This window comes from Salvelinus sp. IW2-2015, linkage group LG13, assembly GCF_002910315.2.
Source record: "Salvelinus sp. IW2-2015 linkage group LG13, ASM291031v2, whole genome shotgun sequence".
NCBI classification, from domain to species: domain Eukaryota; kingdom Metazoa; phylum Chordata; class Actinopteri; order Salmoniformes; family Salmonidae; genus Salvelinus; species Salvelinus sp. IW2-2015.
This window is the reverse complement of record NC_036853.1, coordinates 4,266,314-4,292,297: the sequence shown is the minus strand read 5'-3', so window position 1 is coordinate 4,292,297 and position 25,984 is coordinate 4,266,314. Positions and strand designations below refer to the sequence as shown.

Genomic DNA, 25,984 nt, shown 5'->3' with positions numbered 1-25,984 from the left:
TCAGAGGAAGCACCATACACCTGGCGACTGTGTCAGCATGCACTCTGCAAAGGGCCCAGCCATAGGAGTCGCTAGTGCACGATGGGACAGGAACATCCCTGCTGACCAAACCCTCCCCTAACCTGGACGATGCTGGGCCAATTGTGTGCCGCCCCATGGGTCTCCCGTTTGCGACAGAGCCTGGACTCGAACTAGGTTCTCTAGTGGCACGGCCTTAGACCACTGTGCCACAATTTCAAAGTTACAGTTCATATAAGGAAATCAGTCAATTGGATAAAATAAATTAGGCCCTAATCTATGGATTTCACATGACAGGGAATACAGATATGCCTCTGTTGGTCACAGGTACCTTAAAAAGAAAGTATGGGCGTGGATCAGAAAACCAGTCAGTATCTGGTGTGACCACCATTTTCCTCATCTGGCAGCGCAACATCTCCTTCGCATAGAGTTGATCAGGCTGTTGATTGTGACCTCTGAAATGTTGTCCCACTCCTGTTCAATGGTTGTGCGAAGTTGCTGGATATTGGCGGAACTGGAACACGGTGTCATACAGGTCAATCCAGAGCATCCCAAACGTGCTCAAAGGGTGACATATCTGGTGAGTTTGCAGGCCATGGAAGAACTGGGACATTTTCAGCTTCCAGGAATTGTGTACAGATCCTTGTGACATGGGGCAGTGCATTATCATGCTGAAACATGATGAATGGCACAACAATGGGCCTCAGGATCTCGTTATGGTATCTCTGTGCATCAATAAAGTGCAATTGTGTTCGTTGTCCGTAGCTTATGCCTGCCCATATCATAACCCCACAACCACCATGGGGCACTCTGACATCAGCAAACCGCTCGCCCACATGATGCCACACACGTAGTCTGCGGTTGCGAGGCCGGTTGGACATAGTGAAAAATCACGAAAACGATGTTGGAAGCGGCTTATGGTAGAGAAATGAACATAAAATACTCTGGCAACGGCTCTGGTGGAGAACTCCGCAGTCAGCATTCCAATTGCACGCTCCCTAAAAACGTGAGACATCTGTGGCATTGTGTTGTGTGACAAAACTGCACATTTTAGAGTGGACTTTTATTGTCCCCAGCGCAAGGTGCACCTGTGTAATGATTATGCTGTTTAATCAACTTCTTAATATGCCACACCTGTCAGGTGGATGAATTATCTTGGCAAAGGATAAATGCTCACTAACAGGGATGTAAACAAATTTGTGCACCAATTTTGAGAGAAATAAGCTTTCTGTGCATATGGAACATTTCTGGGATCTTTTATTTCAGCTCATGAAAAAATGGGCCCAACATTGTACACTTACACCCTTTAATCATATTTGAAAGCTTAGATTCACAAGGTGGTGAGGGTAGGTAGCAACACATCTACCACGCTGATCCTCAACACTGGAGCTCCCCAGGGGTGCGTGCTCAGTCCCGTCCTGCACTCCCTGTTCACCCACGACTGCATGGCCAGGCACGACTCCAACACCATCATTAAGTTTGCAGACGACACAACAGTGGTAGGCCTGATCAACGACGAGACAGCCTATAGGGAGGAGGTCAGAGATCTGGCCGGGTGGTGCCAGAATAACAACCTATCCCTCAACGTAACCAAGACTAAGGAGATAATTGTGGACTACAGGAAAAGGAGGACCGAGCACGCCCCCATTCTCATCGACGGGCTGTAGTGGAGCAGGTTGAGAGCTTCAAGTTCCTTGGTGTCAACATCAACAATAAACTAGAATGGTCCAAACACACCAAGACAGTCGTGAAGAGGGCACGACAAAGCCTATTTCCCCTCAGGAAACTAAAAAGATTTGGCATGGGTCCTGAGATCCTTAAAAGGTTTTACAGCTGCAACATCGAGAGTATCCTGACTGGTTGCATCACTGCCTGGTACGGCAATGGCTCAGCCTCTGACCGCAAGGCACTACAGAGGGTAGTGCGTACGGCCCTGTACATCACTGCCATCCAGGCTGCCTGCCATCTAGGACCTCTACACCAGGCGGTGTCAGAGGAAGGCCCTAAAAATTGTCAGACCACGGCCATAGACTGTTCATCTACTACCGCATGGCAAGAGTACCGAGTGCCAAGTCTAGGACATAAAGGCTTCTCAACAGTTTTTACCCCAAGCCATAAGACTCCTGAACAGGTAATCAAATGGCTACCTGGACTATTTGCATTGTGTCCACCCCCCAACCCCTCTTTTTACGCTGCTGCTACTCTCTGTTTATCATATATGCATAGTCACTTTAACTATACATTCATGTACTACTACCTCAATTGGGCCGACCAGCCATTCTCTCGCACATTGGCTAACCGGGCTATCTGCATTGTGTCCCACCACCCACCACCCGCCAACCCCTTTTTACGCTACTTCTACCTCTGTTCATCATATATGCATAGTCACTTTAACCATATCTACATGTACATACTACCTCAATCAGCCTGACTAACCAGTGTATGTATGTAGCCTCGCTACTTTTATAGCCTTGCTACTGTATATAACCTGTCTTTTTACTGTTTTATTTCTTTACTTACCTATTGTTCACCTAATACCTTTTTTGCACTATTGGTTAAAGCCTGTAAGTAAGCATTTCACTGTAAGGTCAACCTACACTTGTTGTATTCGGCGCACGTGACAAATAAACTTTGATTTGAATTATCCATCAGACACATTTTGGAATTTTCAGATCAGCAGAACCTCTGTTACATATCAGAATTACCTGTAGGCCTATAAATAGCTTTAAAAAGGAAATCATGGCACATTTTAAACTTTGTTAGACAAGTGGTTCTGAAAGGAAATGAAATTACTTTTCAAATGGTTTAAAAATAGCCCATAAGTGCCAATGAATGTTGGAAGCTTAGCCCATAGAAATCCATGTAATGGGACAGCCATGTTTTGGAATTCTAACTTTAATAAGTGGCAACAAATTGCACACACACAGCTAAGCATGGATATTAAAAAAGATTTGCAGATACAGGGCAATCAGAGAATCCCCGCATTAACCCCACAAAGGCTTTTTCCAATATTTTGCCGCCAAACAACTCAATGGGCTCTTATTGGACAATTTCGCATGGCCATACCTGTATAAAATATAATTGTAGTATGCCCGAAAATATCTTTCAAATGTTCATAGTGATGTAGAATATACAACCACATGAGCCATTGGTAATCCCGTTGGTAACCTGTTTATAATAGCAATAAGGCATCTCAGGGGTTTGTGGTATATGGCCAATATACCACGACTAAGGGCTTTGCTGGTGACACTGTCAGTGATTTATTTAGAATTCAAGGCACACTTAACCAGCATGACTATTACAGCATTCTGCAGCGATACGCCATCGAATCTGGTTTGCGCTTAGTGGGACTATCATTTGTTTTTCAACAGGACAATCACCCAACACACCTCCAGGCTGTGTAAGAGCTATTTGACCAAGAAGGAGAGTGCTGTAGCAGATGACATGGCCTCCTCAATCACCCAACCTCAACCCAATTGAGATGGTTTGGGATGAGTTGGACCGCAGAGTAAGAAAAAGCAGCCAACAAGTGCTCAGCATATGTGGGAACTCCTTCAAGACTGTTAGAGAAGCATTCCACATGAAGCTGGTTGAGAGAATGCCAAGAATGTGCAAAGCTGTCAAAGGGTGGCAACTTTGAAGAATATAACATATATTTTGATTTGTTTAACACTTTTTTGGTTACTACATGATTCCATATGTGTTATTTCATAGTTTTGATGACTTATAGTAAAAATAAAGAAAAACCCTTGAATGAGTAGGTGTGTCGAAACTTTTGACTGGTACTGTATAGTATGTAAAATTATTGATATAAATGTGGTAAGAATCTTCCCAAAACGCTGATTTCTGAAGATGTTATGATCGATAATTGCAGTATTTTTAATATTCAATCATGTTAAATGGATATGTACAGTACATGTGAATAGTCACGGATGTGAGCTGATTAAAATGAAATACGACGTTATCCTAGTAGCTGTTTTCATTATGAGGTCTTTAGGCTGTACCGTACATTCCATTACAGTAGGTTTCCATCCAATTTGCGACAGATTTTCATGCGAATATTCAAAAATCTGCATAAAACAATATGCTAATTTTCCCACCAGAGATGTTTGGTGCAGCGGTCTAAGGCACTACATCGCAGAGCAAGAGGCGTCACTACAGTCCCTGGATCGAATCCAGGCTGAATCACTTCCGTGATTGGGAGTCCCATAAGGCGGCGCAGAATTGGCCCAGCGTTGGCCGGGGTAGGCCGTTATTAACTGACTTGCCTAGTTAAATAAAAATAAATGTTTCTATCAAACTGTCTTTTTTGGGGGGGGGGGGAGGTGAACATAAAAATAAATGTCACCGTGAAATTCCTATGTACCGAATGAAAAATACAGGTAAATGGGGTTCCATCTCATTTTCAACTCTACTGATGGTTTTGTCACAAAAACTGTTGCATTATATACCAAATGTGCCCACTCTGGTCTTGGCACATGCACTCCAGCCAACAGCTCCCAGATTAGGGAGGCTAACTACATTATGGCTAACTACATTATGAGACTATTATAGATAAAAAAAATACAATTATTTGTATTTGTCAAACGGCAGCCAAGCATCTATCACCATGTCACCAGAATAAGACCCTCGATATTTATTGGAAAGGAGCATCAAGCTCATCACCTTGCACAACATTCACCACCCTTTGACGTTCATCATTACTTCATCTGTAGCCTAATAAACTGCATGCTTTCCCTAGTCGTAGCCGGAGGACCACACAACTACCGTCGTGTGACTCCCAAGTTTACTTCGATATGATGGTTATATCAATATTTGCGCATAAAGGTGTTCCCACCGACATTTTTCGCATAATTAATTTCACCGACACAATCAGAACCCACCAACAAATTGTCGGCATTTATAGAATTGTACTGGCAATTCAATTCATATCAGCACTTTCGTGACTTTTTTCATGGATCAGGTAATTCATTCGCATTAAATAGTTGGATGGAAACGTGGTTAGTGTAGTAAAATCCGATGTTGGGCCTGTTCAGGCCAATTACATTCATATTCTAGTAACAGACCAATGCATCTTCATTTAGATTAACTACGTGTGTGTAATGATTTTTTGCTCTCACCATTAGGTTAAAACGGCATTCCTATGGAATTTACATTGTAATGTATGCGGCAAATGTCTAGTCCTCTGCTTTCTGAAAAAATAAAAGGATAACATTGTAATATTTTAATCAGCTCATATCCATGACTATTCACATGTACATATCCATGTTACATGTTTGAAGATGAAATGTTGCAACTAGTGACCGTAATTTCTTCTGAAAACTGCAATTCAGACAGCTTTTTGAGCACATTTTTCACACAATTCAACATCTTTATATCTGGCACACCTGGCTGATGTGGTTTTGTATTCTACATCACTATGAACATTTTAATATAATGAATTTGTCAGCATACTACAATAATACTGTATTTCAAACAGGTATGGTATAAGACCCAATTGAGATGTATGGTGGTCATATTGGAAAAAGGCTTCTGTGGGGTTAATGTGTAAATTATGTGCTGGTCCTGTATCTACAAATCTTTTTAAAACTGTGTTCTAGCTGTGTGTGCGCAATTTGGTGCCTATCAAAGTTAGAATCTATAAATATAGATTCCCTATTACATGGACTTCTATGGCTAAGCTTCCAACATGGGCAATTTTTAAACAATAGTTGGAGCTGGTGCTTTCAAAGTTATATATAATTATTTGAAAGGTACTTTTATGACCTTTTTAAAGCCATTAACACAGGTAATTCTGATATGTACCCTAGGGGTCAAAGTTTGTCTCTCCTGATCATTTCCCAAAATGTGTGTCCGATGGATAGTTGTGAATCTAAGCGTTCCAATGATACATAATTAAAACCAATAACTCTGTATATTTAACCAGCGTGAAATGGCAAGCTAGTTAGCAATGTGTGCTAGTAGCGTTTCAATCGGTGACGTTACTCGCTCTGAAACCTAGTTATTTACCTTGCTCTGCAACGGTTGCGGCTTTTGTGGAACGATAGGTAACAATGATTCGAGGGTGACTTGTGCAAAGGGTCCCTTGTTCAAGCACAGGTTGAGAGCGAGGAGGGACGGAAGCAAAACTGTTATATATACTGACATTGTTTATTGTAGGGTAAAATCCCTAAGGGAAAAATGAATGGGCGGAGGGATGAAAGAGTGATACACAGAAACCTACCATTGCTGCACTGGTATCACACATTTCCCACCTCTAGGGACATAAATCACTAAAGACGTCGACGACCCATATTTGGTGGTCTGGCTCATGGACTAATTGGACCACTCAGATCTGGATAGTGGTAGATTGAGAAAAGTATTACAACAGATTTTTGCAAAATCTCATTTAATATCCTTAAAATCTAAATTAAAATAAATGTCTTGCCATCTCTGTAAAATCAACCATCTACCATCTGTAAACTAGTCGACTCCTGATAAGTGAAATGGTTCCATGGAGCAGATATTGGAGCAGATATTCAGAGCAAGAATTTTTTTTTATCGGGACCTGTGGAGTTTTCACTTATCTGGAGTCGACTGTAGTATCAAAATGTTTATTACACATACATTACAAGGATTTATACAACTCACTGGAAAAAAATGACCATGTTATGTAGTTGTTTTGGAAATGCAAGAACGGTCAATTACATGCCAGGTGCTGAAAATATGTATATTATTACTCACACGGTTGTAGAAATTAGTCCAATGCTAAAGCACTAAATCTGAAACCCAGACACAGTTACTTGGTTTGTAAATTAGATAAGTCTGTTCTTGTTTTTCTGAAGCATAATTGAAAGTCATTGGGTATTGACAACTTAGTATCACAGAATAAGAGATTGTTAAAGTTTAGGCAATGTCTTAGAGATTCTACAGTACTTTTGTATACTTTTTAGCCCGTAGTTCTGAAAGTAGCGCTCACGGAAAATTGCGTACGACGTCAGTTTCCAGAAAAAAAAGTTGCTTTCAAACTAGGGATTTCATGGCTAATTGAGGTAAGACAGAAATTCTGCTCATAGATTATGCATGTGTGAACTACACAATGACACATCCTGCCCAAAGCAGGAGGTCTTAAAAAAGACTTACTAAATAGCCAAAGTACCGGAGCATGTCTTCAAACTACTATTACAAAACACAAGAATAAGCCAAAACCGAGTACAATCTCTTATTGTACACCTATGGTCAGTACTGCATGTTTTGGCTCAGTAATGTGAAAAGGGCACTGGGGCATTCTTTGCCAATAATCTATAGGGCTATTTATCAATGTAAATAAAGGACTACTGCATCCTGGTAAAGATGAGTTGTTGTTTTTTTTTGGGGGGGGGGGGCAACATTCAGTTTTACATGACTGGGGTCTTAGATAATGTATATACAATGACAGTTCTCATAAAACTGAGACAAATTATATACACATCTGCACATACTGTATTTCTCATTTCGAGCAGAAGACATTATTAGAGAATTGGAAGGGGGAGATGATTTCCTATCCAAAACCTTCACAATAAAAGTTTATATTTTGTCTTTCTTGGTATAACTGAGAAGAAAGTAGCCAGCCACACTATAAAGTTCCATTATTGTTAAAGCTCTTCAGTTCTGGACCCTGTAGATGAGATAGTAGAGCAGGAAGAAGACGAAGACCAGTCCTACTGAGACATAGCAGAGGATTTTGCGATTGTCTCTTCCAGATCGCACCATGCCAGAGAACCTCTTCACACTGCCAGTCAACAGTCCTGTAGCACTCAGAAAATTGGAATCCTAAAAAAAGAAAAGGAAGAGAGTGGATTGATGAACTTGCTACATACATCAGGAAACTCATTTGATGCAGAACTAGACAGCCACTTGCTACACACAGCTACATTCATATTACCCTGCCCCCACTCAAGACTTACCATGCCTTCCAAATAGGAATTTTGGTCTTCAGCTTCTTTGTCAATGTCGTAGGCAAGCTTTAAAAATAACAAGATAATTACAAAAGTAAATAAAATAATTTAAGTTAATATTAGCAGCTAACTTTTACAATAATACTAGCTATGCCTGCTACTTTGTTTGCAAGCTGTTGGTATCATACCGCCGGTAAATTAGATGCAACTTGTCAGTGGTCATACATACCGATTTCAATCTGGAAACTTTGGACGCCAAATTGTCAGCCAGAAGCTTGTTTTCCGTGTCCAACATATCGTCAACAGCACCTTGTCCTATCATGACAAGTACAGGGAGTGAATAATATGATATTTACATACGAGCAAGATAGATATCACGTTAAAAAAATAACGTAACGCTTACAAACTTAATAGATAACTACGACCAGTGACAGCTAACGTTAGCGCGACAATCTACACTTCACACTGGGTTAGACACATAAAAAGCAATCTACATACAATTCTTTCAAAATGATTAGTCCGTAAAAATGTTAGATTAAGAACATAGGTCAACAATGTTCATTATGAAGACGTGTCACTTATCAAATTACCTCGATTCCAGTCCGCCATCTTGGCTGTTGACGTATCAGCAATTTTACGGAAGCCGGTTGAAACCACTGCGCTGTTTGGATGCAATGACTGTGGGGGAAAGATTATGGATATACAGACAAGGTCTCTTCGCTCTAACAATGGGAATCTTTGTCCACAAGGTAGCCCAGTTGGCTATCTAGTTCCCGCCTTTCTTTGGATTGGTGGATACATTTCATTCATGTAATCTCTTTTTGAATATTTGATTAGGGTTTTGGACGTCAACCGCATGCATTCAATGAAGAGCGATGCTATGCTACTAGCCTCATGGCATGAATATGCATAGCCATCTCCGATATGAAGTGTTTTTTCTCGAAGTTGCTGGGATGTCACGTGTCCTATATTTTTATTTAACTAGGCAAATCAGTTAGGAACTAATTATTATTTACAATGACAGCCTACCCCGGCCAAACCCTAATGACACTGGGCCAATTGTGCGCTGCCCAATGCGACTCCCAATCACGGCCGGTTGTGATACAGCCTGGAATCGAACCAGGGTCTGTAGAGACGCCTCTAGCACGGAGATGCAGTGCCTTAGACCACTGAGCCCCAAAATATCAATATTATATCAGTACACGCGTAACAACTTAATCATTACGAAACGTATATTTGATCAAATAAACCATTCATTATTTTGTTGACCAAATTTGACAATCTCATTGTCCTCCATGTGCTCCCGAATGGCGCAGTGGTCTAAGGCACTGCATCTCACGGCCGATGTAGGCCGTCATTGTAATTCAAATCAAATGTATTTATATAGCCCTTCCATCAGCTGATATCTCAAAGTGCTGTACAGAAACGCAGCCTAAAACCCCAAACAGCAAGCAATGCAGGTGTAGAAGCAAATTAATAAATAATTTGTTCTTAACTGACTTGCCTAGTTAAATAAAGGTTCAAATAAAAGTACAAAAACTTCTTGCTTGGTGGGCGAAAAAACGCAATTTGCTGGAGGGAGCCAGATTTTCCGCAGTTGGCCTCTCTTTTCCTCTTTCTGCTGTAGGTTGGTTGAGACCAGGGGTGTATTCATTGCGGAAACCGTTTACCGTTCAAGAACCAAACGGAAGCAAACAAAGACAATTGAACAAAACGGGGAGGGACCTATCTGCATTTGTCCAATATAAGTTGTCCGTTTGCGTTTTCCGCTTGGAGTAAACCGTTTCTGTAGCAAAAATTGCAACAGACGAAACATTTTGCAAAAGAATCAGCTTAACGAATAGCTACACCCCAGAAATAAAAATCGTTTCTTTGGTTCGCAGCGTGTAGAGACAGAATGTGATCTCGATACTCGAACGAGGCTAAATTCTGAATGTTGTCGTGCCGAGATGGGATGCAACTTTTGTCAAATTGACGTCTAAAGTAATTTTTTGTTTTGCATTTTAGTTCACCCTAACCATAACCTAATTTGATAAGTCAATTTTGACAAAAGCTGTATATTTTCTAGACAAAACCACAGAACGTAATACAATTCCGGGAATGTAAACGCGATTTATATCACATAATATGTGGACTGGTGGATTTGTTGTTACTCTTTTCCTTATCGGTAAGTGATGTTTATACACTTTACCGTCAGTTTTACCCGTTTTAATGAATGACTGTAGTCGTAGGGTTTACTACTACTTCAGCATGGATTATATGATGGTGGTGTAGGCCTATAATTAGGCCACTTTTGTGATTTATATCGAACGCTGACATTGCAATTTCTTACAGGACTACATTGATGTACCCAGGTATGCGGCCTAGTAGTAGTAGGCCTACATTTACAGCACCACCTAGGCTTAGGCAAAATTCAAATAATAAGCATTGTTGCTGCTTTGTCGTATTTAGTGTGAGTAGAATGGACATTGATGCTCTTGGATACTTTCATAATATATACATTCTAAATAAACCTATTGCATTAAAAAAGCATTGCAGAAGTATCTAGTTACAAAGCACAATGTTTTTGTCATTTGATTTATCAGTATTTGCATGATGTATTTTGAAATGATTTAACAGTAGTATTTTGAAATGTTTCCAGTTTACTCACATGTTTGTCTCTCTACATTTCAGTTTACCAGTCAGTGCTTATGTGAAATAAAGTTGATGAATCAAAGATATGATGCCGTCTACACACCATAAGGGATGAAGTAACTGGCAAAACAATGTTGATCTGATTTCAAATACATTAGTTAAGGATATCATATCATCAGAAAGGGATGTTAGAGATGGACAGGGAAGCTCATGCAGAAGATGAGCCCAGAGGAGGGACTGGGTTAGTGGATGCCTTTAAGATCCTCTCTAAGGTCCCATACGAGAGACAGCTAAGCCTGACTTTCAAGTTGGGTGATAGCCTGGCCGAGGAGCTGGTACATGCCATGTCTCTCATCTGCCTCGGGAAGAGGTCAGAGGCACTGAACAAGCTCCAGGCTTTGGAGGACAACAACATCATTGCTAACCATCTGGCTGAAAAGGTGAGAATGTGTGGAGTCAAGTTGGAGGACTTAACAGTGAGCATTGTTCCTTTCCAAGAGTGTATTGTGGGCACCTTAGCAGACCTAGCGAGGATTTTCAAGGTGTTGGCTGAGGAGAGGTTGTGCGACTCCTCTCTGAGGGATTTGGCTTACCAGACAGCTCTAGCCACATACAAGAACAGTGGTGAAGAGAGTTCCGAATTAGAATACATACAGATGCAGCTGAGAGAAGAAGCCAACAGGGTCTGCGGGCCTCAGATTGAGGACACAGTTGGGGGGATGTGTTTCCCTAAGGACTCCTCGTCAGGCCTTTGCTCCATCCCGCCGCTGGACCAAGGGAGCACAGCTTTTAAAAAATCAGGCTTTCCCAATCAGACAGGAAGTGGACACAGTCCGCCGTCCTCCCTACGGGATGACACCTCCATTTGTTCCTACCCTTCTCACTTGGAGATCAGTGTATCTGAAACATTTGGCTTTAAAACAAGCAACATCCCATCGCAGCAGCCTCCAATGAATTTGAAGCCTGTACAATCACCTGTTCCACATTATGGTACAAATACAGGAGATGAAGGTGCATTTAAATACTTTTCCAGGGTTACGTCTCGGGATATACCACCCACACAAAATGTGCCTAAGCCTGTTAAAGGAGAAATGGACAGAGTTACTAGTGTTGCAGTGTCTTGTGAACACAGAACGGGGTCAGAGGAGGTGAGAGTTTCACCCCTTTCGCCTGTCAATTTCACTCCAGCTCAGACTAAGTTCGATAACCCTGAGAGTCCAAACGCACATTCCAAACCACGCCCAAAAAGTAACCTTGTGCCTCCGTCAAACACCAATAGGCCAACTTCTCATCCAACTACCACTGAACCAGTGTCAGCAAGTGTTCCGTTGAAAACCCCAAATCAGAAGATGGAGGAGGATGAGGAGGAAGTGTTTTTCTCCTTTGTCATCCTGCATGCAGCAGAGGATGTGGATATGGCTGAGAAGTTTAAAGAGGAACTAAAGTCTATAGTTGGTGGTGAAGGAGCAACCTTCTCTCAGGACTTTGCCATCCCAGGCAGGAACACCCTCATGTGTGTGGAGGATGCCATCAACAATTCAGCCTTCACTATCCTGATGCTTACTCGCAACTTCAACACCCGTCTGCTGGAGGTAGAAACCAGTTCTGTGCTCATGAATGCCATTGAGAACCTGCACAAGTACAACACTGTCATCCCTTTTCTGCCACAGGAGAACCGTATGCCCCGAGAGAACATGCCCAAAGTTCTGAGGATCTTTATTCCGTTAGAGGAAGGTAATGCTTTTGAGAGAAAGGCAAAAAGGGCCATGGCTCCAGCAAGGATTGCTAAACAGAGGAGGTTGTGGTTGAGCGAGCAGGCAGTGAGGGCGCAGGTTAGGAGACAGGAGAGACTACGACTAGAGGAAAGGCTTCAAATGGATTTAATTCGTGGTCAAGAGATGGAAAGAATGCAGAGATATTTGTTCCAACAACAACTTTCCAATCAACCTTCGACTCCCGCAATGCCTCACTTTACTGCTCCATTTTTAGGAAGTACACCTATAAATGTGTCCAATACGTCAGTGACACCACCGCAACATGGGTGGAGTCACCCACCAGGAAACATCCACATCCAGAATGCTCGCTATATCATGTTTGGGAATGACTCTAAAATGACTGTCGGACAAGGAGGGGACAGCAGTGGGGATGAAGAGGACAGGTTCTAAATTGAATATGATGTAATAAAGAAGAGGGTTAAATGTGGTCTTGTGAAAGCTAGTTATTCTGGCGTAATCATTTAGGAGTATATTACACTTTTGGAACAGAAATCCTGTTTATTTTCTTCTTGGTGGCCATTTTGTGTATTGATGGTGTTTTTGCTTTGAGTATGATCATAGTTCAATGTTACATTAGTTGATTGCTTTGATGCCCTGTACCATTTAAGTGAAAGTTCTCATTTTGAATCAACTGTCATCGCTTGCAAAAGCTGTCATTTTAAATCTGGAGACAATGGTGCAGTCTCATGTACACCGAGAATGAGGGGATTGGTGCAAACTGGTGAATATGTATTAAGATAAGTTTGTTGTGGTTTAATATAATTGTTTCTCTTTTAAAATTCTATCAGTGTTTTTTCCCCCCATTGTGTTCAATTACTTCTGATATGCAATAAATACATACGGCTCCAGTTCTTCTTTTTACCTGAACCTATTTGTTGATACTGTGTTTAACCTAACAAGGCCAACTATGTTTGGATCACCAATAGAGCAGCATAAAGGAATTTAAGCATGATTACATTTTATTCAATCAATAGTCTAGAGGTGCATAACATTTTATATAAAATACAAACAACAAAGATTTGGATAAATGCAGAGTTTGTAGAAGTGTCAGTGAATGTGCATGGGTAAAACATGTAGTGTATGGGATAGCAAAAGAAACAAGAAGTTCAATATAGTCAGTCATGATACAATGTAGTCAGACATGTATCTGTATTTTCCCCCATATCTGGTTTTCTGATTGTAATATCCTTTACAACAGGTTGGTAAAATACATTTATTTTAAAATACTGGCTAAGGGAATATAATGTTCTTGAAGACTGTGGACCTCCATTGGCAGCCCGGCAGGGAGTAGAGCGGGTTCAGGCTCACTAACACACTGTTACATGACTCCTTTTCCCCGGTCATGCACACATGATTTGGGCCATGTATGTCCCAGCTATGCAGTCTCCATGTTGGTTTCATGGGCCAATCATAGCACCATGTCTCCGGTTGCATAGGTCTGTCATAAGAGTCCAGGAACCTCTCGATTGGGTAATAAGTTCCCAGAGATCCCACTCCACCTCCATGGAGCCTCTGTGAGTGATAGAAAGGCAAAGTCCAGTCCACAAACCCAGTAGTGTCATAATAACCTCTAGGTTCCTGTGGAGGGTACTGTGACTTCATCCAGCCCCAGGATCCATGCAGCCCACTTCTACCCCCACAGTGCCTCTCCCGCTGGCTACAGCCTAGCTCTGTCCAGAACCAGCCGTACTGTACCCGTCCTCCAGCTCCCTCTGGTGCTTGCTCCTCCTGGCCTTCCTGTGCTGCCTGAAGTCCCCCAGCAGGAAGTTACCCAGGTGGGCTGGGTGGATGCCCCAATGGTGGCCCTTCCCGTCCTCGCAGCGGCCCACCTTGATTTATAGTTTGATACAATTTTGACTATATATTTTTTTTAAATACATAGGCTATACAGCCAATATTTTTTTTTTTTTTAACTATCAAGGATAAAACAATTGCTTATTTCCAATTATGGTCCTTTTATACAGAACAAAAATACAAATGCAACATGTAAAGTTTTGGTCCCATGTTTCATGAGCTGAAATAAAAGATCCCAGAAAAGTTTTGTACGCAGAAATATTATTTTTGACAAATTTTGTGCACAAATTTGTTTACATCCGTTAGTGAGCATTTTTTCTTCGCCAAGATAATCCATCCACCCGACAGATGTGGCATATCAAGATGCTGATTAAACAGCATGATCAATACACAGGTCCCCTTGTGCTGAGGACAATAAAAGGTCACTCTAAAATGTGCAGTTTTGTCACACAACCCAATGCCACAGATGTCTCAAGTTTTATGGGAGCATGCAATTGTCATGCTGACTGCAGGAACGTCCACCAGAGCTGTTTCCAGAGAATTTAATGTTAATTTCTCTACCATAAGCCGCCTCCAACGTCATTTTAGAGAAATTTGCAGTACGTCCAACCGGCCTCACAACCACAGAACATGTGTAACCAGGCCAGCCCAGGACCTAGACATCTGCCTTTTTCACCTGCGGGATCGTCTGAGACCAGCCACACGGACAGCTGATGAAACAGGAGTATTTCTATCTGTAATAATGCCCGTTTGTTGGGAAAAACTCATTCTGATTGGCTGAGCCTGGCTCCCCAATGGGTGGGCCTGTCTCCCAAATGGGTTGGCCTATGCCCTCCCATGGCTGCCCTCCTGCCCAGTCATGAACTCCATAGATTAGGACCTAATGAATGTATTTCAATTGACTGATTTCCTTATATGAACTGAAAATGTTGCATGTTGCGTTTATATTTTTGTTCAGTATACTTTACCTTCACAAAGCACTCGTTTAAGGACAGGTTGTGCCTCACGCTGTTCCTCCAGCCCTGGCCCTGACCCCCCGACCCCCGGGCCTTGAAGTAGGGGAACCGCTCCTCCATGGCACTGTAGATAGAGGCTAGGTTGAGCTTCAGAGAGGAGGAGAGGATGACTTTGGCGATCAGGGCGACGTAGGAGAGCGAGGGCTTTGTAGAGGGATTTGGATCTCCATGTATTGTGTCCTCTCCCTCACAAGTTTTGTTTCTGTCTGAGGGCTCGGACTGAATGTCACCCGGCAGACTGGATGTTTCTGTGGGGATGTCCTCGCAAACAGTGCTGAGGTCTGTCTTGAGGACCTCACTCTTTACTGGAACAGTGTCAGGGTCTCTGACTGACCCTGACCACAGTTCTTCCATCTCTGTCTCCTTGGAAATTACTCCACCTACCTTTACCTCTCTGAACATCCCTTCTACTGGCTGTACTTCTAACTTCTCTTTCTCTGTGTCCATATCTGTTTGTTTGTCGTGAATTTCAGTTGTCAGCTTTGCAGTACAAGAGTGTCTTTAGAGAACATTCCTACATGCTGTCTGGTATTAGTAGAAAGGCATTTCTGCTTTTGGCTACTTGTGTTTCTTGTGATGGTTTGATCGGTTTGAGTCTTTTATAGCTACTTTCTTCTTAACCACATTCAGTCCCTGCATGATTTGGGTTGGGCATGCCACATTCACACAGATAAAAGGTACACTCTGATGAAACATTCATCATCAAAAAGGAAACTGTACATAGTGAATTCTGATAAGATGCTAGGTGGTCATTGTTTGCCATTTTGAGTTGCACAATGGGGTTAACCCTTAAAGAATGTTATTTCTGATAAGGCTAAGTATGTTATGTTCTGCAGAGTGCAGAATTTTGGACATTATGATAGAAAAAAAAAGGCTTTTAATATTTGAAACATTTTGGGGCGTGTTGGCAGTTAACCTGAAGTGTCTATAAGGAGTATCATCTTCAAATCAAACATGTTTTATCCAGTATTTAATACACGATTAACCCTTCAACCCTTATTAGGAGAAGTTGAAGAACATTACTTTCCACATAGGAAACAACAAACTATCATAGAAAACGTTGTTTTGGTTTGAATATAGTCTTTTGTGACAGCGCACACATGAGATCTGGTTCTCGGTCTCGAGATTAGTTGGAATCAAATAGGGAAGTTAGTTGAAATCAGCCTATAATTCCAATGTATTACTATGTATATCATTGTTGCAAAGTAGTGTCTCAAAGAAGAGGCATTGAGATGATATGTTCTCAGTATTCTCCTGAGCCCACACTGCATAGTTGAAGTCCCTTCTGACCTATTTATAGTGCTGGCACTTGCTACAATGTCATCTGTAACTCGAATCCATCTGTTTAGTCACAGCATGTTGAATGTCAAGTGCCAGAGAAAAGCAGAGAACTCGGCTCTGCGATTCCCCTTCACTCTGTCACTAGACAGGCCAATGGCTGCGGTCGAACCAATACCCACCGCGGTCAGCAGCCTCCTGGGTGTCCCAGGGCTTATCACCTGGGATGGGGATGAGGCGAACGACGCGGAGGTGATCGGTGGCATCAGGCCCAAGTCCTCTCCTCTCCCACGGAGAAGGAGCGCCGATGACTTAAAGGACTGTGAGCTCGAGCTCACCCCATCCAGCTCTCGGAGAGTGTCCTTTGCGGACGCCCTCGGCCTAAACCTGGTAAAAGTGAAAGAGTTTGACTCGTGGGACATAACAATCCCGCTGAACTTCAATGCCATGGAGGGAGAGAAAGAGGTAGAGGAATACTACTTGTCCTCATTATACACTCCTTCACCATCCCAAGAAGCCATGGTCCTGAGAGTTCAGGAGCAGAAGCTAGAGCTGGAGAGTATTGAGTTACTCCACCAGACTACAATACTAAGGGGGGTGGTCCGCGTTCTCAATGTCTCCTTTGATAAGATGGTGTACATCCGCACCTCTCTGGATGCCTGGGCCACGCACTTTGACCTGCTGGCAGAGTACATACCAGGGTCCAGCGATGGAGACACTGACTGCTTCTCATTCAAGCTCACCCTGGTGCCCCCCTTTGGGGAAAAGGGGGCCAGAGTGGACTTCTGTCTCCGGTACGAGACCCCTGTTGGGACTTTCTGGGCCAACAATAGTGACCAGAACTATGTGATGTTTTGTCACCAGAAAATCAAGGAGTCGAAAGAGAAACCACAAAAAGACAAAAGCGGGCGCAGGAAAAGCATCCTGAAAGCCATCAGGTGAGGATGGTCAGATTAATCAAAACAGGTTTGTTTTGAGTGTCGATTGATGGAATGATTGAATGCTAGTACTTTTTTAATCAAATGAATAGAGGGGTTATGTGTGGTCCAGTCTAGTGGTCCAGTAAAGTGACAGCTACACAATGCTTTCATATTAATATTGCCTCACCTTAACATACACCCCTTTTTCATCCCAAAAATCTATATATTTTTACTTCCTAAAGATAAATAAAATGACAGTTTATTAAAAAATGATATTACAGTAAATGTTGGACAATTGTTGTTGGGGTCTTTTTGCCCGAGCTTTCATTTAATTTATTTACAGTTATGAGTTTCCCTGTGATGAAAACTGGTCGTCAACCAATGCTGAATCTTCAGGTAATCATTCATTGTACTAAATCATTCAAAAGTCAAACGACTCAGACGTACTGCGGATAAAATCAATTAGATGAATTAACTAAAACCAACTGGAATAAATCCTAAACTAATGTCAATTATTCCTCTCTAGACCTACACAACCGTGGAGGAAAGATGGCTAGTGTGAACACTTCTGAGTCTCAGTCAGGAGCACTCCAAGATGATCGTCAGAAATTAATGGTGAGTAATACCTGTGGCATTTGGATTTCGGAACATCTAATGATGTGTCATTTATCTAGTGTTTTCGTACAACATAAGTCTTTGTGATACATAGATTTACATAACTTTTACGTAACTTTTTCAAATGGGCCTTTGCAGGGCTTAAAAAGGACACTGGGTCTCGATGAGACTCCTTATTAAAATAAAGGTCTAATTAAAACAAATATATATATATATATATATACACACACACACACAGTACCAGTCAAACATTTGGACACACCTACTCATTCAAAGGTTTTTCTTTATTTGTACTATTTTCTACATTGTAGAATAATAGTGAAGACATCAATACTATGAAATAACACATATGGAATCATGTAGTAACCAAAAAAGTGTTAAACAAATCAAAATATATTTTATATTTGAGATTCTTCAAAGTTGCCAACCTTTGCCTTGATGACAGCTTTGCACACTCTTGGCATTCTCTCAACCAGCTTCAGGAGGTAGTCACCTGAAATGCAATTAAATTAACAGGTGTGCCTTGTTAAAAGTTAATTTGTGGAATTTATTTCCTTCTTAATGCGTTTGAGCTAATCAGTTATGTTGTGACAAGGTAGGGGTGTTATACAGAAGATAGCCCTATTTGGGTAAAATACCAAGTCTATATTATGGCAAAACAGCTCAAATAAGCAAATAGAAACGACAGTCCATTACTTTAAGACATGAAGGTCAGTCAATTTGGAAAATTTCACGAACTTTGAAAGTTTATTCAAGTGCAGTCACAAAAACCATCAAGCGCTATGATCAAACTGTCTCTCATGAGGACCGCCACAGGAAAGGAAGACCCAGAGGACTTCTGCAGAGGTCTGCTGCAGAGGATAAGGTCATTAGAGTTACCAGCCTCAAACATTGCAGCCCAAATAAATGCTTCGCAGAGTTCAAGTTACAGACACATCTCAACATCAACTGTTCAGAGGAGACTGCGTGAATCAGGCCTTCATGGTCGTACTGCTGCAAAGAAACCACTACTAAAGGACACCAATAATAAGAAGAGACTTGCTCGAGCCAAGAAACACAAGCAATGGACATTAGACGGGTGGATATCTGTCCTTTTGTTTGATAAATCCAAATTTGAGATTTTTGGTTCCAAATGCTGTGTCTTTGTGAGACGCAGAGTAGGTGAACGGATGATCTCTGCATGTGTGGTTCCCACCGTGAAGCATGGAGGAGGTGGTGTGGGGGTGCTTTGCTGGTGACAATGTCGGTAATTTATTTAGAATTCAAGGCACACTTCACCAGCATGACTACTACAGCATTCTGCAGTGATACGTCATCCAATCTGGTTTGCGCTTAGCGGGACTATCATTTGTTTTCAACAGGACAATGACCCAACACACTGACAGCCTGTGTAAGGGCTATTTGATCAAGAGAGTGCTCAGCATATGTGGGGAACCCCTTCAAGACGGTTGGAAAAGCATTCCAGGTGAAGCTGGTTGAGAGAATGCCAAGAGTGTGCAAAGTTTTCATGAAGGTAAAGGGTGGAAATTCTACAAATGAACTTTTAATAAGGCACACCTGTTAATTGAAATGAATTTCAGGTGACTACCTCGTGAAGCTGGTTGAGAGTGTGCAAAGCTGTCATCAAGGCAAAGGGTAGCTACTTTGAAGAATCTCAAATATTAAATCTATTTTGATTTGTTTAACACTTTTTTGGTTACTACATGATTCCACATGGGTTATTTCATAGTTTTGATGTCTTCAATATTATTCTACAATGTAGAAAATAGTACAAATAAAGAAAAACCCTTGAATGAGTAGGTGTGTCCAAACTTTTGACTGGTACTGTATGGATATCTTTTTTAAAGAATAGTGATTTTCTTGTTATTGTGGCCTTCAAGGAGGGTTTAATTTAGTTTAATTAAGGGTTTGAACAGGGTTTAATTTAGTTACTTTTTAAATTTACAGTAAATAGCATGGTAAAATGCTATGGTTAGGCTTAAACATTTTGGGGTGACCTCTGAAACAAGATAGTGTGAACCCTGTTGCTCTTTCTCAATATGTCATGTGATCGCTGCTGTCTGAGCACTTAGGGTCATTACTTTAACATTCTGTCCTAGTTGCATCTTTATGACACTTGAGGACATACAGTTTGTGTCCCCCTGAAAGAGTTAAATGCCAAGTATTTATACATTTTGCTTTACAGGAGCTAAGAGGGGTCTTACGTGGTCACATGAGTGACTGAACTATACATTGCATTGGTAACACGCTCTCTTTTAAATGTATATTAGTCTCTCGTGAGTCGTGACAAACAAACACATTATAATGTTACTGGCCAGAGGCCAGTGCTCATGTGAGATTTTGTTCGGGGACCAAGATTAAATGTATATAAATATGTTTTTGCTTAATCATGAACAATATTTAATCTGAACGTGCCTCTCTAGATATCATCCTCACCAAACAAGCCTAACCATTGAGGAGGCATTGTGTGGGAAAGAGGAACTGAATCTATCCTTCTTGTTGTTTGACAGGTTGAGAGCAGCCGGAACTCCAGCAGAAGAAACCGACGAAAGGCAGCACGATTGGCGAAGGTGCGGGACTACCTCACCCAGAGAGAGGATGAGACCCAAGAGAAAGAGAAGGGAGCAGTGGAATCATCACATATCCCACAGGAAAGCACATTCCCACAGGAAAAGCTTTCAAATAGGCCTGAGGTACAACCACTGCCACCACAGGGCAGGAAAGAGTTTGGGCTGCAGGCAACAGATTCTCTGTCTACGTGCAAACTGTCTCCTGGTATCCCAGACAGCACGTCTTGGCAGGAGTCAGTGAAATCTGAGAAAATAGACCCAACGTTCCGATCAGCCCCATCAGAGCTGAGAGGGAAACAGGCCTCACTGATCCCCAGCAGCAAGTCAGATTCAACTGATCAACCTGCTGCTGTGAGCCAAAATGGTGATACGTCTGTTTCCAGTGTGGAGGGAAGTACTCTGATGCAGATGGAAACGGAGAAGGGAGGATCTGCAATCAGCACAGACATAATACATTCAGATGACATTGTCAGGTTGGAGAACAGCACAGCAGGCTCAGTCCCAGGCAGCCAGTACAATAGCTTTATGTTTGGTAATGTTGTGGCCCCACCATACTGTCAGGGGTTTTGTAGAGTGGAGAGTGGGAGTCCGAGCTTCACCCATAGAGGGAATCGAACAAGTGGTCAATTGCATGAATGGGATTCAACAGCCTGCACAGCCCAGAGTTACCCATCCACAGAGGAAGTAGAAACTCACTCCTGTGTTTCAGCTGATACTCGTGGAACACCTGAAGAGAAGCCTGTATATCAACACGGGTCACTTAAATCAAACCCAGAACACTTCAGCTCTGGATTAAGTACAGAAAGAGAGTCTAAACCTAAACTTCTGTCAGAAGAGGCAGGAGGTCTTCTCAGGACTCACACTGCCCTGAACACTGCTGCTGCTCTCAGGGCACAAATCCTCAATGTGAGCTCAGGCCTCCAGGGGTCTGAGGAGAACATTCTGCCTCCTCAGACCCAGATGCACCAGGACAGTAAGCTTTCACAAACACAAACCCCATTACCAAACACAACACCTTCACAAACTCCAGTAGACACAGCACTTTCACAAACACAAACTCTGATAGACGCAACACAAGGCAGTTTCCTACAGTCACAAACTGAAATGGGGTCAAAGCATGTCTCTGCCGAGATGACTCTGCAGGGGGCCAGTTGTGGATATGAGAGACCTGATGAGTCAGATGAAATGGAGAACCCTCTCTCAGCCAACACAGATGAATGGTCAACAAGCCCATTCACAGAAATAGTAGACACACCTATAGCCATGCTAGAGCCTGTGGATGCTGACCTAAAAGTTTTCACTTCAACGACAGAGACAGAGGAAAAGATCACCACTGAGCACCAAAACTTTGCTGTGCCCTGTACGGACACACTGGAGGAAGAAACCAGTGGGACAGCATTGAAAGATGATTCCATTGTCATTAAGGAATGGACATCATTGGAGAAATTAATGATGAGAAAACAAACAGATCAAGTGAAGGATGAACTATCATTTGAAGTGTCAAACACTTTATGCAATGAAGACAACCGGCATTCTATTGACAACGAGGATTATTTTGATATAGATGGAGAGATGTCAAACTATGTGATGTATGATTATGATAAAGACACTGACAAGGGCTCAAAGTTTAAAGAAGAAGATATTCATAAGGAAGTTGAACTGGTAATGATGAACAATAAGAAGTATTTAGCTCCTACAAAGAAGGAGATAGACGCAAGTAATGGACAACCATTTCTAAAGGAAAATCGAATAGTAAAAGACTGGGAGGGGACTGTGGAAGAGGAAGAGGAGGACATGATGGGGGAATATGTGGAGGAGGACGAATGGGAAATAGAAGAAGAGGAGATAGTTGTGGAAGAGAAGATGGTGGTTGGGACAAAGGAATTGGAGGAGACAGGGGAGGTGGAGGAAACAGAGGAGGAAGTGGAGAAGGAGAAAGAAGAAATTATGAAACGGGAAAAGATAGAAGGAATGGTGAAGGAAGGAGAGGTGGTGGTGAAGGGAGAGGGGGAAATGGAGGATTTAAAGGAGGAGGATGTTAAGTGGATAGAGTGGAAGGAGGAGGAGATTGTAGAGGAAGAGGAGGAGGAGGAGGAGATTGTAGAGGAAGAGMAGGAGGAGGAGGAGATTGTAGAGGAAGAGAAGGAGGAGGAGGAGATTGTAGAGGAAGAGAAGGAGGAGGAGGAGATTGTAGAGGAAGAGAAGGAGGAGGAGGAGATTGTAGAGGAAGAGGAGATTGTAGAGGAAGAAACTGCAGATGTAGAAGTAAAGGAAATTGTAGTAGATGATCAAAATGAGTTGGTAGACGAGTTTAGCATGAACATGGACAATATGAATGAGGGTGAGGGTGGTAAGAGCACAAATGTAAAGGTCACAGAAAAATCAAGCTCAGAAGATAATACATTAATGACAAATGAAGTGTCAAATCTTTGCCACAAAGAAGCTATCAATGACGTAAGGCACACCAAGCATCCTGGAGGTGAAGAAATGGAATCAATCAATGGAGAAGAGGAGTCCTGCATTCAATCGGATAAATCTGCCAGTGGGAACGAGGATGAAGCGGAGGGCGAGGAGGACCATGCTTCCACAGAGTCTCTGTCAGAGGATGAGATGGAGCTGTACATGCCCAGTCTAAGGGCAGTGCAGAAGCTACGAAACAAGGACTTAGCCTTGAGTCTTGGGAAACGGCCCTCCATAAGCAGAAGAGGCAGCAAACCGTCCATGACGCCCATCAGTGAGTCTATGGATGAGGAGCACCCGAGCAACCAGGAAGATCAGCCAGACACAGAGACAGTGGAGCATCAGCCTACAAGTACACTGCCCCTAGTGGAGGGAGGGCAGGATAGCACCAGGAGCAATATAATGTGGTGGAGAGAATCATTTTCTTGGCATAATCCCTCAAAAACACTGTTATACACCATCCTGTTTGTAGTGTTCTATTTTGCTGCATACCATTAGGACTTTCTGGTCTGTTTTAGTCTGGCTGGTTTGTCAGGGGGAGAAACAGCCAATGATAATAAATAATACAATTGGTTGAGACCTGTGAAAATATATTTCAGTGTCTATAAAGTGCACGACAATTAAGTTTCATTATTTGTCATTATGCCTCATCTCTAAATATAGCCTCTAAATAAATGTTAAACAATATATTTTAAGAAGCACATGCAGCGGCTGATAAAGAAAACAGATCTGGCAGTAAGAATAGGCTATAGATAGTCTTGACCATTTGGGACACCTTGGCAATTTCGCTCAGGACAGGTTACAGCCAAGACTTAATCAATATTTCGTTTTGTCTCATTTATTGATATGGATATAGCCTCTGCGTGATGGGATTGTGCAACGTAAATGGTTTTAACAAGCCTACATACAGAGTGGAATTCATTAATACAACAGTCAAAATGCCTAATATAAAGGCCTACAGTCTGTGTTCCCAAATACTGGAAAAAGTGTGATTCATTAGTTTACATGATCACTACAGTAGCCCCACGCAGCTATACAAATGTATTATGCAATAATATGGCCATTAAATAACACACAACAGCATGGCATATTCAGATAGTGGAATAAGCCTAAATCATATTTACTTTCTATTTTGCAGCTCAGGCRGTTTTTCTAGACAAGGCTCTTCTGTGTCTTCATAGTATCATTCTCAAACAAGTCATTTGCTGAAGGCCCAAGCCTATAGTATGCCATCTACTAATATAACGTCATTATCGAATTGCGTTCTAAAACAAGCTCTAGACTTTCATTTTGGAAATGAAACCGGAAGCTGCAAAGCATCTCTAACATCTGGGCTAGAGTTGCGTGATTGACTAGTTAACTTTGACTAGCTACGTTTGGTTCATGTCCTTTGCACATGCCACATTCCTGACAAAGGTTTGTACAGATAAAAAAGATCTGTAACCGAGTAAAGGGAGACGTAATGTAAGAATTGATAGAATTCATTGTCGTAACATAGGGTTTGTGCATTTACAGATCTAATTTAACAGTTACGTTCCATGTGAAAATATATTTCAGTGTCTAAAGTGCTCGACAATTAAGTTTCATTATTTGTCATTATGCCTCATCTGAGACTACATGTAGATGACACAAATGACAAAAGGTAACCATTTTTGGTAAAATGATTTGTGGGTAAAAAGTAGAATATAAACGTTGACACAAAATAAAGACTTTGAATTCAGTATATTCCTCGTTCTATTCAGATTTGATCAAAATAAATGTATATATTTTTTTACATTCTTATTAAAATTATATTAACAGGTGAGTATGTTTTATAATTAGCCTATGAGGGTCAGTTAGTTTAAGGCAGACCCTTCAATAGAGCACACAATATACACAATATTATTTATCCAATATGTTTTGTGACGTTTCTACATATTTGCCATACTACGGTTGCATCTTGTACAGTACGCTGTTTGAGCACAAAATAGTTCAAAGCCCTGTGTTCAAATAACTGTTCTTGGCTATTAAAGTTCTGTATTATGTCATGTTTCATGTTTTACGTGGACCCCAGGAAGAGTAATGGGTTATCCTAATAAAATACAGAATACCCAGTTACAAGGCTGTGGACCATTGCTTGGTGTGATTACTGTTAACAACTTTTATTATTTTATTTGGTGTAAATGAAGCTGATTTTAGATGTATTTTGTAGCAATGCCTCCAGATTCATAATAGCCATGTACAGTATGTTAAATATGGTTAACAAAAATTGTCTATGAATCTCTTTTTCTGATAATATACTACAGTCAAACTGTCATTTCCTACAATCTTTCAACAAATAAAGCAAAAATAAAACCTAACAGACTATAATTGACCCCCATGCATACGTACAGTACACTCGACACACATTTAGAACACATCTGAACATTTCCCACAGTGTGACTCAAACCGTATGCAGAACTGTTGTGATGAAGCAAGGGCAGACTGGGACCATAAATCGGCCCAAGTATCTCTGACACACTGTCCCACCAGGGTCACATGGGCTGGTCCACTAAACTATTTAAAGCCGGTGCATGTGAAATGGGACAGCAGCCCCTTAGCCAAATAATGATAATTCTGCACCAGTGGAGGCTGTCAAGGACTACCTACTGGGCACAAACTGGTTGAATCAACGTTGTTTCCACGTAATTTCAATGAAATTACATTGGACCATTGCCGTGGCCCCACTCTCCAAGGGTGTCTCCGGGGGAGTGGGATATGCAAAAATCACATCTCTATTTCACACCACACACTTGTACAGGTTACAGACTTGTACGTGTGTGAAAAATGACAAATATAAGCACCCTTATTTGACCTTTGACCTGTAGAGGCCCCCAACTCCCCTGTGTGAGGTTTACTCTTGGTAAATATACAGATTGGTATGTTTAAACATTTGAGAAGTTATGAAAGAGGTGTATACAGATTACAACGCTATCATGTGGCAATGTCGATGAATGGTTGATCGGGAAA

At 41.7% G+C, this 25,984-nt stretch overlaps 3 protein-coding genes across 5 annotated transcripts; 2 read left to right on the top strand and 1 right to left on the bottom strand.

Moving 5' to 3' along the window:
* Positions 1 to 6,597: 6,597 nt before the first annotated feature.
* On the bottom strand, positions 6,598 to 9,075 carry bet1l (Bet1 golgi vesicular membrane trafficking protein-like). The gene is made up of 4 exons (XM_023998804.2): positions 8,525 to 9,075; positions 8,164 to 8,249; positions 7,944 to 8,000; positions 6,598 to 7,809 (listed from the first exon to the last, which is right to left on the bottom strand). The coding sequence occupies exons 1-4, from the start codon at positions 8,541 to 8,543 to the stop codon at positions 7,642 to 7,644; spliced, it is 330 nt and encodes a 109-aa protein (XP_023854572.1). The 5' UTR covers positions 8,544 to 9,075; the 3' UTR covers positions 6,598 to 7,641.
* ticam1 (TIR domain containing adaptor molecule 1) lies at positions 8,605 to 13,191 on the top strand. 3 transcript variants are annotated; one of them, XM_023998803.1, is made up of 2 exons: positions 8,605 to 8,683; positions 10,608 to 13,191. In XM_023998803.1, the coding sequence occupies exon 2, from the start codon at positions 10,754 to 10,756 to the stop codon at positions 12,731 to 12,733; it is 1,980 nt and encodes a 659-aa protein (XP_023854571.1). In that variant the 5' UTR covers positions 8,605 to 8,683; positions 10,608 to 10,753; the 3' UTR covers positions 12,734 to 13,191. The 3 variants fall into 3 exon arrangements, with proteins under 3 accessions (XP_023854571.1, XP_023854570.1, XP_070302173.1); XM_023998802.3 differs by lacking the exon at positions 8,605 to 8,683 and adding an exon at positions 9,707 to 10,101; XM_070446072.1 differs by lacking the exon at positions 8,605 to 8,683 and adding an exon at positions 10,124 to 10,288.
* A 3,361-nt stretch (positions 13,192 to 16,552) lies between these two features.
* LOC111971792 (protein phosphatase 1 regulatory subunit 3A-like) lies at positions 16,553 to 25,335 on the top strand. The gene is made up of 4 exons (XM_070446071.1): positions 16,553 to 17,369; positions 17,695 to 17,747; positions 17,878 to 17,966; positions 20,477 to 25,335. The coding sequence occupies exons 1-4, from the start codon at positions 16,588 to 16,590 to the stop codon at positions 23,492 to 23,494; spliced, it is 3,942 nt and encodes a 1,313-aa protein (XP_070302172.1). The 5' UTR covers positions 16,553 to 16,587; the 3' UTR covers positions 23,495 to 25,335.
* The last annotated feature ends 649 nt before the right edge of the window (positions 25,336 to 25,984 follow it).